This window comes from Vitis vinifera, chromosome 6 (genome assembly GCF_030704535.1).
Source record: "Vitis vinifera cultivar Pinot Noir 40024 chromosome 6, ASM3070453v1".
Classification (NCBI taxonomy): Eukaryota; Viridiplantae; Streptophyta; class Magnoliopsida; order Vitales; family Vitaceae; genus Vitis; species Vitis vinifera.
In genome coordinates this window covers 3,686,149-3,700,293 of record NC_081810.1, presented here as the reverse complement: position 1 = coordinate 3,700,293, position 14,145 = coordinate 3,686,149, and the positions used below count along the sequence as shown (strand labels likewise).

Below are 14,145 nucleotides of genomic sequence, written 5' to 3'. Positions count from 1 at the left end.
AAAACGACACCGTTTCACAATTAGAAAACGAAGTCACACAGGAGCCTGCAGCAGGCCACAGCCCAAATGGATTAGGGCATTCGCTGTTTTTGGCGGCTGACTCCGCAGTAACGGTCGGAACCAACCAACCAACCAAACGAACCCCAGTACAGAGTATGAATATTCCCGCGAAATTTGCAGAGAGATCGCTTCTTCTTACGTTTCGCTCTCCTCTCAGAGGTGCTCTTCACTTAGAATATCCTCACTCCGCTCTACTCTCAACCATATGTGTTTTTGGTGGTAATTTGATACATAGCTTGCGTTATTATTAAGCTTTAGGTGTGGCCAAGTTTGGATTTGTGCAAATTTTGAAGCAGAACAGGAGATTTAGAGTCAGTTTTCCCAAGAAAATGGAGGCTGTTATGGGAAGTGAATTGGGGGTCGTTCGCCCTGCAACAGATGCTCACGCGGAAGAAGCAATTGAAGCTATCAAGGCAGGGAAGGTCATTGCCGTGCCCACTGATACCCTCTATGGATTCGCTTGTGATGCTTGGTAAATTTTTCCTTAATTTTTTTCTTGGTTATTTTTGTGCATTGTAGGTGTTTGATATTTGAGTTGAAAGTCAGTTTTATTGTCATTTTATTTTATTTTTTCTTTTTTCATTTGATGCATATAGAGGGAAATCATTCTGTTTTCGACGAGAGAGTATTAATGACCCTATTATGTTTTGGGCTCTAAATGGTTTTCACGAGAGAAGCTCTATGTAGATGGAAACCAAGAGAACCTACTGCGCTACTTAAATAGCTGCCAACATCCTTGTATTTGCCACCTCTTCAAACAAAATCCTGTTGATTGTAGGTCTGATGATAGCATCCATGGATGTTCTAGCAGATATACACAACAACCCCTTAAAGATGGGCCAAGCAAGGAAGCCTGAGGATTTACCTCATCAAGTTCCCAATGGAATAGGATCCAAACAAGGAAAAGAATTTTCTTTCCTTTCATTATGAGAAATCAACTCGCTCTTGTTCAAGTCAATCCGAAAACAACGAGCACCTTAAAGCATAAATGCAGACACCTTAAGATCCCATTTCACGCAGATTAAAGTAATAAGTGATCCACATTTTAACTATTGAGTGAAGTTGGCTCCTCAAAACACTTCTGTCACTCATCTCAAAATCCTCTGAAAATCTCCCTCTAATGCATTAGCTATATATGCCTTGCTCAGAGGCCCCATAACTGGATTGAAAAGGAAAGGCAATAAGGGGATCACCCAACTAAGAGCATCAGATCTGTGGGAAAAGTTTTTAGGAGTTCCATTTATAACCTGGGTCATGCAAACTAAGAAATAAATGGAAATGATCCACCTCTTTCATCTACATCCAAACCTATTTTCCCATTTCACAGATGTATTGATTTTTAGTTCACATAGTCATGCCCTTTCTTTACATCAAGCTTACATGTGACACCTGAGAACCATGTCATAGATAAACAATTTTCATTTTGCTAAAACTTGCTTATGGTAAGTTTCATTGTTAAAATGTGTTTTGCTACCCGGCAAACATCTATACTGTTTTGTGGATGAAAAGTTTAAAGTGAATGGAGATCTGAAATTTGTCTCTAAGCATGAAAATGTCCTATTTTTGCAAATATGTTGTAAGAGGAAAGGAAAAAAGGAGCACGTGTTATCTTTCCCATTGTGATGGGCCCACATTCAATCTTTAGCAATTTGATTAAACAATTTTAGAAGAATCCATTTTTTTTTAATCATAATCCTTTATGAAGAAACAACATCCAATGATATTTATATTCATGAGATGAAATTGATTATGCATTGTTTCCTTTCCTGGGGGTGTAATTGCAGTTCTTCAGAAGCAGTCAATAGGATATATGAGATCAAAGGCCGCAAACATACAAGCCCTCTTGCAATTTGTGTTGGGGATGTATTGGACATACAGCGCTTTGCTGTCACAGACCATTTGCCTGACGGCTTGCTTGGTTCTCTCCTGCCAGGACCTGTAACTGTTGTGCTACGGCGAGGTTTGTAGCCCTTATGTGTCTCTTTTTAGAAGAAGAAACAAGTGGCAATATTTGAGGATCTAAGAGAGCTGTTCAATTGACCATCAAAAATCCATCATTGACTATAAAATAGGGGATTGGAACTCCAAGCACATTTAATTTTCCTGGAAAATATCTTACTTCTTTGGTTCTGGTGCCTAAAGTAGTTAATTTAGAAAAGAAAATAGTGTCCATTTGACCCATTTATAGGGATTCCTGCAACTGTTAAATTTTATAACCCTATAAAAAAGATTGTTAAATCTTATAATAATTGTCTTTTTTATGTCCTCGCTATATTAGTTAGATACTGATTTTCCTAATTCAGTTGTCCACATATCTTGAATCTTTGTCATCTGAAAACATAAATTTGGATGTTGTTCAGGGGAGTTAAGCATAATTGAGAAGTCTCTGAACCCAGGCTTGGATAGTATAGGAGTCAGAGTGCCTGACTGTGACTTTATCAGAGTCATTGCCCATGGTTCAGAAACTGCACTGGCCCTCACAAGCGCAAACTTGAGTGGGCAGCCTAGTAGCGTCTGCATCAAAGATTTTGAGAACCTGTGGGAACACTGTGCATATGTCTATGATGGTGGTGTGCTTCCCTCAGGCCGTGCAGGATCAACAGTGGTGGACCTCTCCAGGTTAGGGAAGTACAAGATCCTTAGACCAGGGAGGTAAGCATTCAAATGCCTAGATTTCTTTTCTTGTAATGTTTGTTCTGGTTCATGGCAATTATCCTCAATGTCCTCCGGTTGCTTTGGGATTATCAATCTATGCCAGGAAGTTGATGAATTATATGCCTGTTGATCATCTGGTGGTTTCGCTTTCTTTTGGCAGCAAGAGAGATAGTCCTGCTCTTGAGCAAGCCACCAGCTCTGGTGATCTCCATGCCAGAGACCTCACCTGCTCTTTATATGTTTCTGCTTGTAGTGATCATTTATTTACTTGAGTTGAATGCTTACCACCTTGCAGCTCTTGACATGTTCATTTGTAAGCCGTTTAAATAGTGAGTTTCTGATGGGTATTGGCTTGTATTTGCAGTGCCATGGAAGAGACTGTTGCAATCCTGGAGCGGCACTCTCTAATGCCTGAGGCAGCAGCTGCTTAAAACGGTGATTCAAAACCATATGTTGCCGTCCCCCAACATTTTAAACAGATTTTTTTACATGGGTGGGAATGAATTCTGGTTGGGCATGGGAGAATCAGTTGCTATTCCTCTGAACTCTTTTAAGTATTCTCTTCAGATGTACTTTTTGAATAACTTTTCCCACAAGATATAATTCTGTAATTGGACAAGTAATTCAAAAATGATATCTCTTAGACTGACATGATTTGCATTTGTCCTTACGGTTCGGCTTCACCACCAATTCCGTCTTGAAAGCGTTGGGATGAATCATATTTATAAGGATCAATAAGCAAAATTGAAAAAACCGATAAACCGATCATAACCAACCAAAATCAATTGTATTAATTGAGTTTTCACTAATAAGAAAGGTTGGTTCCGTTTGAGAATTTTGAAAATCTTTGGTTTGATTTTTAATTTTCTTTTCGGTTTTCAATTTTCTTGTCTCTTAATCAATAAAAATTGAACCAAACTAATATTTTAAAATTTATATATAATTATTTAATATTTGATAAATTTCTTCTTTATATTGGATTATATTAAAATAATTCATTATTTTTATATTATGGTCAAATTAATTTTAAATGCATTTAATATATTTTAAAATTAATTTTAAAAACAAATTAGATTTAAGATTTAATATAAACTCAAATTAATGGATTTGGCTCAAAATAAACTCAAATCTACAATTGGATTCAAGACACAAAAAAAAAAAAAAAAAAGTTCATTAAGTTGCGTTGAAACTAATCCACGAAAGTCAAATCAAACCGGTCTCAAAATGTTTGATTTTTTACTCTAAATTTGGTTGGTTTAATTTTTATCATATATAAAACTGATTATATCAATTTGGTTCATCTTTTTTACCCAAAAATCAATCAAACCGATCTTATTTGCACCTTAATTAAAGTTAATATCTTGAGAGGTTTGAAACATCTTGATAGTCGTGACCATGAATTGAAATATCGGATTTTATGGATATATCGATATTTCGATTTTACGGATTTTTACGGATATATTGGAAATATCAGTAGATATTTTTTCACAAATATTGGTGCAACAAAAATTATTTAAAATTCATAGGAATGCTTGGAAAAACTAAAAAAAAAAAGATAAAATAAATAAGAATATACATTTTAAAGTTATCTTGTAAATGTAATTGACATATATATATATATATATATCTGATCAAGAAAAAAAAATAGTAAACAGAAATATATCGGTAGATTCGATATTTGAATTTTAAAAATAATAAAAATAATTTATTGAATAAAAACAATTTATACATAGATATAATATATATGACATTGCAATAATCCTTAGTATCAAAAGGAAGATCGATGTGGTTCCATTATATTGTTACATGAAGGGAACCAACTTGTTGAAGATAATATTTATTTAAAAATTTTTAAAATACTTTTATTAAAACATGTTTTATTATATTTTAAATGAAAAATTAAATTAATTTATATAAAATATTTTATTTGAAATTTAATTTTTAAAATTTTATTAAAAATATATAGTAACAACTTTTTCTATTAATATTAATTTATTTAATAATCAAAATAAAAGTCGATAATTAATAATTATATATATAGAGTGAGGAAAATTATTCTCATGATTTTTTTTTTTTTATCTCTATTAAATCTAAAAATCAACATGACATTCACTTCTCTCACTCGGGCATCAAGAAGCCCTTTTCTGAAGTTGCCCTCCAGACGAGAGAATCCCTAAAAAAGCCCTATTTTCCTCTGCCACTCTCAATCCTCGCAGGTACTAATCTAATTTTTTTTGCAACCCCCGTTTGATTCCCAAGAAAATCCATCCCCCATTCGATTTCCGGGAAAATTCATCCTCGTTTGATTCCCGAGAAAATCCATGCAAAACCCCCAAGGAAAACCAAAAAAATTGCTTTTCTTTTGCTCCCTGTGTTTTCTGGATCTGTTTTAGGGGTCTCTTTGCTGTTGTGCCATTGGATTTAAATTTCACGAACCCTAAATCCACGATTTTTGAGCCAGGCTGAAAAACAAAACCTTTGCCTGAATATCATGATCAGATTACCAAATAGCATGTTTTTTTTTTTTTTTAAATGGACAGATATTGTATCCGCTGGACGGTAGGAAATATCGGGAAATTTCCCGAAAAATCGGTAAAAATACCGAAATATCGGTGATATTTTCGGCGTTTTTTGAAATCCTCCTCCAGTTGCTCCGCGCGTCAGATTCACTCGCGATTTATCGCCGATTTATCGGTCATCCACCGATATTTCGGCGAAATATCGGCGATTCGATGGTATTCCTGGAAATCGATAATCGGGATCGAATATCGTTTCGGCCGACCGATATCCGATATTTCGCCGAAATATCCCGGATAAATTCTGATATTTCAATCCATGGCCGAAAATATCTCGTGACTATTTGAAATATGTTTTGAAAACTATTTGGACGGTTCTCAATTTATTTCTAAACTTGATAATTACTTTTTCAATTATCAAATTTATAATTTTTATGTCAGAATATGTATCTCTTTTGTTTAAATGAAAAATAAATTGTTTTGAATTCCTTTATTTAAATGAAGATAGAGGAGGTCCAGGCTTGGTGGAGCAAAGAAAATCATGCAAAACCAAGGGCCAGGCTTGAATACCAAGAAGGCCCATGACAGGAATTGGGGGCCCATGGACTTCGGAGCGCGGCTTTGAAATTCCTTCGTCCGCCGCAGCATCCCCATAAAGAGAATAATAGTAAAAGCTACAGCCTCCAGAAGGAAGCGAAGGCAAAGTTTGAAAGGGAGAAAGAATGAAGATAGAGGAGGTTCAATCCACCACTAAGAAGCAGAGGGTCGCCACTCACACCCATATCAAAGGTCTCGGTCTCGAGGTATTTCTACTCACTTTCATCTTTTTCTCTCTTTCTGATTTTCCTTTCTCTTCTTTTCCTTTTTCCACGTTTCGAGATTTTAGGGTTTTATTTATTGCTTGTTTGTCGCTGGGCATTTGTGTATCTTCTCTACTGTGAAGCTAAGACATCATTTTTCTCTGATCATAGTAAGATTGGCTGCGCATTCAGGGTCATGTGTGGTTTTGAGAATTTTACGCTGTATGGCATGGGCAACCTTTGAATAAGTTTTTTTGGTGTTTTTTCCCCCGAATTTCAGGAAAATAAAATTATTCAACAGCTTATAGTAAGGTTCCCAAAATGGGGGGCATTGCTTGGTTGCTTCAGTGTAACTATGTTAAGAACTCAGTGTCTTGTATTTTTTTTATCTGCCATTTTAATTGAATGTTTCAGTGTGCTTGCTGGTGTAGCTATGTTATTTTGTAGACTTTTAGGTTTCCAGGGGGCTTATATCATTGTATGGGTAATTGGGGAGTGGGAGTTTTTGGAGGGGTATTGATATGATGAAAGTATGTGCTTTATATGCAAAAAAATTGATCTTTAAGAACTTTGAGGGACTTGATGCCCATTATGAATGTTTTTTTTTGGCAGAAAAGGAAAATAATATTAAATAGAAGTATGAAACAGTGCACTGTACTATCTTTCCCGTGTAATTATGTATTGATGAACTGGTTCTCTGGATTGATCTCCATTTAACTAACTGATATGATTATGTGGGTTTTGTTACTGTTTACTTCCAGGCCAATGGAAATGCAATACCTTTGGCTGCTGGCTTTGTGGGACAGATTGGGGCAAGAGAGGCTTCTGGTCTTGTAGTTGATATGATACGGCAGAAGAAGATGGCTGGCCGGGCTCTTCTATTTGCTGGACCTCCTGGTACTGGGAAGACAGCACTGGCCCTTGGCATATCCCAAGAGCTCGGTAGCAAGGTACAACTTAAATGTACTCTTACCATTTTTTGTTCAGTAGTGTCTTGAATTCTCTTTATCAGAGCTGTAGATTTAGATTCTGGGGTTCTCTCCAGTTGATTTTCAGTCTAGCTCTGGGATGTTGAATGCCTTACTCTTCAGGGGTGTGAGATCTGCTTTTTACTTCTGATTTACAGGTTCCTTTCTGCCCAATGGTGGGATCAGAGGTATACTCATCAGAGGTAAAGAAAACTGAGATTTTAATGGAAAATTTCCGACGGGCTATTGGTCTACGTATCAAGGAAAATAAGGAAGTGTATGAAGGAGAGGCAAGTTATCACTGATTATGAGTTTTTTTTGTTAATAGTTTGACTTGCCAGTAATATCATGATCTTTTTGTTGTATTATCATCTTTAAATCAAGTAGCTTCTCTTTTTTAGGTGACAGAACTCTCCCCAGAAGAAACTGAGAGCACAACAGGTGGTTATGGAAAAAGCATTAGCCATGTGATTATTGGATTAAAAACTGTGAAGGGAACCAAGCAGCTGAAATTGGACCCAACTATTTATGATGCTTTGATTAAGGAGAAGGTGAGGTCTTGGATTCTTTTCCTTTTGTTTGTTTGTTTATATCCTTAAAAATTTTAACCTTTTTGTTGAAGCTTTTAAATGCAAGTTTTGCATATAGGAATAGTGTCATGACATTGTGCATGAGCACTTGAGTATATGGGGTTAATCATTAGTTTATAGGTCTACTTGCATGCTTAGATTGTTATTTTTTTCTTTTATTTTTTATTTTGTGTATGGTTTCATTATTTTTCAATACAATCTGCAGGTAGCTGTTGGTGATGTTATATATGTTGAAGCCAATAGTGGAGCTGTTAAAAGGGTGGGCAGAAGTGATGCTTTTGCTACAGAATTTGACCTTGAGGCGGAAGAGTATGTTCCACTTCCTAAAGGAGAGGTTCACAAAAAGAAGGAGATAGTTCAGGTTTGTTTTTGATAAATTCTGGGATCTTCATGAACCATGCTTGGAACTTGATTCTATTGTTCATTTCTCAGTTGCAATGGTATCTTGGGTGCTTTGCCTTCTTGAGAAAACTGTCATGTGATCAAAATAATGTGGGTTCTAGTTGCATGTGTTCTTAATTAGTTTATTATGAAGAATTGTAAGTCTAAACAGGTCAAACAGGCTGAAGCTATGCAGAGCTACAGTTTTGATTTTGAGTATTCAGGCTTGTACACTGCATCAGAGATTTCAAAATAGTTCAGATTTTACTCTTCTTGAATTGTTCAAACTTGTTACATGTATCACACATGTGTATTTGCATTCTTCTTTCCATTGAGACTCTAAATTCATTTGTGTCAAAAATGTGATAGAAACAATTGAGGGGACACGTGATTCATATACCGCTTTGATTTCCTGGACTTGATGTGGTGAGTGCAGAAGAATTTATTGGCACATGGATGATGGGACAGGGAGCTTACGCATCAAAACTTAAGTGCAAATTTAGTTGCCATTGATCATATTTTAGGTGATATTTTGCATTGAATGTCTCTGTTCTGTAGGTTTAAGGATGGATTGAAACTTCTCTCATTTCTTTCTTGAATTAAACACAACCAAACATGTAAAGCCCTCTAGTGGTGCTTTTGATTGACTGGTGTGTTCTATATTCCTTAGTTTTAGAGGTTGCTACCACAGAGTTAAATGTCTGAGATGGGTGATTCTCACTTCTCAATGAAGGTTGAGACAAAGAGGGGGCCTCACTTGGCTAACTTTTAGTTAAATCTCAGTAACATCTCACCTAAGTTTTTAATCTCTCTCTTCATATGTCCAACCCCTTTATCTTTATTGATACAAAGATTTAAGCCCTTGTTTGCTACTAAAGTTACATCTTTATAAGGTGTGGTTTCAGAGACACAGTGGGTTCCCCATGTTAATTATTCATCTTCTCATTGCTTTTTTCTTTTCTCTGTAATCAGGATGTAACACTTCATGACCTGGATGCTGCAAATGCACGGCCTCAAGGTGGACAAGATATATTGTCCCTAATGGGTCAGATGATGAAGCCCAGGAAAACAGAAATCACTGATAAGTTACGACAGGAAATTAACAAGGTATCATTTTCTGGATGGGAGATATTAACCTATATTTTTTCATTTCTTTTGAACTCTAAATCTGTAGTTATACAAACAGGTTAATTGGGGAACAATCTTTTTTTTTAAACTCCTCAGTTATATCTCATAAAGCCTAGCCCATACGTAAATATTTCTTTTGTTCTCAAACTATTCACGAGTGTTGGTATTTGCATAGGATAACCAACCAATACTTATTTTTGAAACTCCACAATGTGTATCAGCCACACAATATCTGATATGTGCCATGCTCCTATGCCTTGCCCAAGCCATTGCATATTTGGGTGCATGCAGGCCTAATAATGCCTTGCACTTGTTTCCGGAGAGTCTTGGTGTGCCTCAAGGTGCCCCAGGTGTGCCCATGTCATGCCATAACCCACACCCTTAGGTTTCAATAAGCCCTTTCTTTTTGCCTCAGCTAAACATGCCCCTGATGAGTGCCAGCCTTGTCACATGCTCCACTTCCTCAGGTGTGTATGCATGCACCCATGTGCACATGAGTGTGCCATACCAAGCCACTCTTGCTTAGCATCAAAACTCTTCATCATTTGCTGTAGGATCCCATGACCTTGGCCATGCCCAAGGTCCATGCATATAGCATCATCCACATGCACAACCCATGCACCAGAACATATTCATCTTGTACTCATTCCCCACTACAATTTTGCCAAGATGATAAGGTCCTTCATGCTTCCTGACTCATAAATCTCTTAAATGAAATGGTTTTGTGAATGACAGGTTGTTAACCGTTACATCGATGAAGGTGTGGCAGAGCTTGTTCCTGGGGTCCTATTTATTGATGAGGTCTTTTTCTCATTTAATCCCTTTTCATCTTTGGATTATCTCCAAATTGCTTTTGTGTATCTTGGATTTCTGAACTTATTTTCATAGGTACACATGCTGGATATGGAGTGTTTTTCATATTTGAATCGTGCTCTAGAGAGCTCACTGTCTCCAATAGTAATTTTCGCTACAAATAGGGGAATATGTAATGTAAGGTATGGCATTCTACCTGTGAAAATGACCAAATAACTTGGAATAGGATGAAAAAATTACCTATCTTTTCTAACCATTGCAGTTTTTTTTTTTCTTTTGGAATCAATTGCTGTTTGTTGATGTGTTTAAAATATTGAACCCCAGAGAAAGATAAGACAATCTATCAGTGAATGCACAATTTACAGCTAGTTGACCATATATACCTTCTTTGAGTTTCCTAATGGACCAACAAATTGGCGAGGAGATGGGCTTGACAATGACTCTGGTGTGATCTGTTTTGGTCAGAGTGTATTATTTTAGTTCAATCCATTTGTTGGGCTTGGACATCCTTTAGACTTACCTGAAAAACTGCAAGCAGTGAACCTAATTTATAACCTCTTCTCTATACAGATCTGTTCAGAGGAACACTTAAACTAGAACCCACAGCTGCACCAGACAATAGTGGAGTTGGTTACAGTACAATAAGCCCATTGTGTTAAAAATTAAGATGTATTAACTATTATAACATGTATAAATAACTTACTGCAAGTACTCCGATTTTTATAGAAGTTAACATCTAGGCGTTGCCTGGATTCCTTGATCACCTTAAGCTCTTGTTTCTGAACATGGCCCCTTCTCATTTTGCAGAGGAACTGATATGAGTAGTCCTCATGGCATACCTGTTGACTTGTTAGACCGGTTGGTGATTGTACGGACGGAAACTTATGGTCCTGCTGATATGATTCAGGTCATCGTCTATCATTTGGAGACTTGTTCTTAGTTTAACCCACTTTCAACTTCTGGAACACATTATCAAATTCCCTCCTATCTGATGTTTTTCTTCTTTGTTGATCGAACAGATTTTAGCAATCCGTGCACAGGTGGAGGAACTGATTATAGATGAAGAAAGTCTAGCTTACCTTGGAGAAATTGGACAAGAAGCTTCATTAAGGTCTGATTTGCATTTTACATATTCTGTACACAGGATCCTAGCTACCCTTCCTCCCATGAATACTCAAATCTAATCTTAATGTTCCATCAGGCATGCAGTTCAGCTCTTATCACCTGCTAGCATTATGGCCAGGATGAATGGTCGAGACAACATTTGCAAGGTACTTACAGATTTGATGAATCATTTGATATATGCATGCTCTCACAATTCTACCAACAAAACCCCCTAGTGTGTCTTGTCTTGAAAAATATTCACCCTATTCATGGGAATTTTACATTTCTATTTTTACAATCTATAGGCTGATCTGGAGGAAGTGAAGGCTCTATATCTAGACGCAAAGTCTTCAGCAAGGCTTCTGCAGGAGCAGCAGGAAAGATACATCTCATGATAATTTTAACTTAATCCTTCCAATGCATGCTTTTGTTTTGAAAAGAACCATATATGAGATGGCATTTAGTGATTGAGAGGACAAGGAGGAGCCACTCAGACATCATGGATAGCACCTGCCTCTACATCCGATCCAGTCCTTGCTGTCCATTAACTTGCTCAGCATTTTCTCGGTGCCTTATGGGTGGTGGTTGCTCCCAAGTGGAGCTGGTTTGAATCCTCTGGATGTCACCGGAGGTATCCCACCAATTACCTATTTTGCAAAGACAACAAAAATATGAAGGAGTCTCAGAGTTTTTGTTGATTGATGATGTATTTGCAAAGACTAATCTCTTTATAGACCCCAAAAGACAGATTACTTTCTTGCATGGTAGATCTGCTCTTAGCAGCCTTAATCTTGTTATATTTTGAACTTAGAAATCGATTCTTTTGCTTTCCATTTTTAAATCCCTTTGGGAAATTCAAATTGGTTGATGGGGTAGCACTCCTTTCATGAGGTATGTTGTCAAAATTAAGGTATGCATTAAAAACAAAGTCCATTTTGGTGGGCAGAGTGATGGGGAGCTGCACCTTAGAATCATGTTTCACATGAGTTGAAGCGTGGGAGCCCATGTGTTAATGCTCCAAACTTTGTCCTTAATTCTTAGCATATTGACAGTCCACATGAAAAAAACGACATTTGTAATAGTCAATTCAGACATTACACGATTATTGCAATTTCTATGTTGAGTCGTCCACCTACTACACTTCGCTCCAAAATGATATATATTTCAAAGCATAGTGGCCTTTTGTTTTTACCCTTTTTTAAATGATATTCATACACATTTGTTGTTGAATGGTCTACTCAACAGATCTAGCGTTACTATTCTTATATGCCATGTGTTTTTCACTTTAAGTCATTCCGAATATCATTATTTTTTTCATTTTTAGGGGTTGTTTAGTAAAACTTAATATTTATTACTTAATGGTTTTAGTTTAAGTTGAATTATATTTGGGGGTGTTTGGTATAATTTAATAATAATTATTTAATAATTTAAGTTGATTTTAAGTTAAATTATTTAATTTTTACTTTAAATATAAGGTTTATTGATAAAATTAACTTTAAATAATATTTTTAAATCATTAAATTAATATATTTATCTTTATTAATTATAATTAGAGTAAAATAAATTAACATAAGACATCATGGAATAATAAAGGAGATTGTTGAGATAATTAAAGTAAATAGGGTAAAAAATGAAAAATGAAGATATGGACTAAATTATAAGTTAATTATTTTTATTTCTTACTTTAAATTATTTTTAACTTTAAGTAATATTATTATGTTTTTTTTTTACCAAACAGGTTAAATTTTTTTAATGATTTAAACTAAATTAAGTCACTTTTAATTAATATATTAATTTATCAAACACCAGCTTAACATGAACATATTTGTTAAATGTATGACTCATGAATTCAAAGGAAGTTTTGAATTCATTTACTAGGTTTTGGAATGAAAACGAAAATAAGAGAAAAATATAAATATAATTAAAATTAATTAAAAGTTTATATATTTTAAATTTATTTAAATTTTGTATAATGAAGGAAAATAAATTAGAAAATTTGAAGAAGTGTATAAAAACAATTTATTAACTTAATTTTATTTTATTTTTTTCTTTATTTTATTTCTTTTACATTTTTCCTCCAATTTTTCGGTGTCTAAACATATTAGAAAAAAATTAAAACGACAGAATATATCGCCCAAAAAAAAAACAAAATAACGCTCACCCTTAGGCACTAATATATTATGATTTAATTAAAGTTAGAAATAAAATAAAATCTTTCATAAAATATTATTTAATATTTATGCTTATTTAAATCCTCTTTATTATTTCTTTACCCTTTTTACACTTTTTGTTAATTTAATTTTATTTAATTAATATTTTGGGTGGTGATTGATTTAGATGTTAACATCTTTGGAAAGTATAAACAGGGTCCACTAGCTACGACTAAAGCCAAGACCCAAGGGTTTGGCCATTGGGTTCACGTGGTTGAATCAGTCTCGGTACGGGCTCGTGCATCACATGCCACCCATCTACATTCTAACTGGCAAGGGGCACTCTTACTATGTCACGGCCCAATCAAAAATCCCCACGTGCACAAAGATGTAGCCGGCTTTTAGCTAGTCACTTCCCCGAATGGAATATTCCTCCTCCTAAATTGATCGGCGCGTGCGTGGCATGAGTTTTGCATTTGAGCCCTATAACTTTTCAAAATTAGACTCCTTCCAGCGCAGGATTCTAACAAATTATAAATTAATATTTGGATTCAAAATTTCACAAAAGTCCCTTTTTTTTAATCATATTTCAAATGCCAAGGGGGAAATATTCTGACTACAGTCAACCATTCCCGCAACATTATACTATTAGTCAAATTATAATCTACATGTTTGACTATTCATCCAAAACCCCTTTATTTTTTTTTAAATACAATTTTTTTTATATTCTTATGGGTATAAGGGGAGTAAAGGGATTAAATTAATTTTTTTCATTTTATTTGCTAAATATTTAATTAATTAGAAACAAAAAAAAGAAAAAATATATATATTAAGAAAGAAAATCCATATATACTTGATACCAATCTTTACCATGAATTTATTTTTATAAAAAATAATATTTCTTTCCATATTATTTTGATTTCATTCCCCTTGCTTACCATCATTAGCTTTCTCTCATTAGTTTCCATCTATTCTAAGTA

The 14,145-nt window shown here is 35.1% G+C and overlaps 2 protein-coding genes across 3 annotated transcripts; both read left to right on the top strand.

The window, feature by feature from the left end:
• The first annotated feature begins 6 nt into the window (after positions 1 to 6).
• LOC100251962 (uncharacterized) lies at positions 7 to 3,364 on the top strand. Of its 2 annotated transcripts, none has more exons than XM_059737422.1 (5): positions 7 to 219; positions 319 to 532; positions 1,845 to 2,020; positions 2,421 to 2,712; positions 3,080 to 3,364. In XM_059737422.1, the coding sequence occupies exons 1-5, from the start codon at positions 156 to 158 to the stop codon at positions 3,144 to 3,146; spliced, it is 813 nt and encodes a 270-aa protein (XP_059593405.1). In that variant the 5' UTR covers positions 7 to 155; the 3' UTR covers positions 3,147 to 3,364. The 2 variants fall into 2 exon arrangements, with proteins under 2 accessions (XP_059593405.1, XP_002285123.1); XM_002285087.4 differs by having other exon boundaries at positions 313 to 532.
• A 1,413-nt stretch (positions 3,365 to 4,777) lies between these two features.
• On the top strand, positions 4,778 to 11,848 carry LOC100262179 (ruvB-like protein 1). Its single transcript, XM_002285091.3, has 13 exons — positions 4,778 to 4,931; positions 5,736 to 6,034; positions 6,793 to 6,981; positions 7,158 to 7,289; positions 7,401 to 7,550; positions 7,795 to 7,950; positions 8,943 to 9,077; positions 9,834 to 9,899; positions 9,987 to 10,093; positions 10,719 to 10,818; positions 10,931 to 11,022; positions 11,113 to 11,182; positions 11,321 to 11,848. The coding sequence occupies exons 2-13, from the start codon at positions 5,954 to 5,956 to the stop codon at positions 11,408 to 11,410; spliced, it is 1,368 nt and encodes a 455-aa protein (XP_002285127.1). The 5' UTR covers positions 4,778 to 4,931; positions 5,736 to 5,953; the 3' UTR covers positions 11,411 to 11,848.
• The last annotated feature ends 2,297 nt before the right edge of the window (positions 11,849 to 14,145 follow it).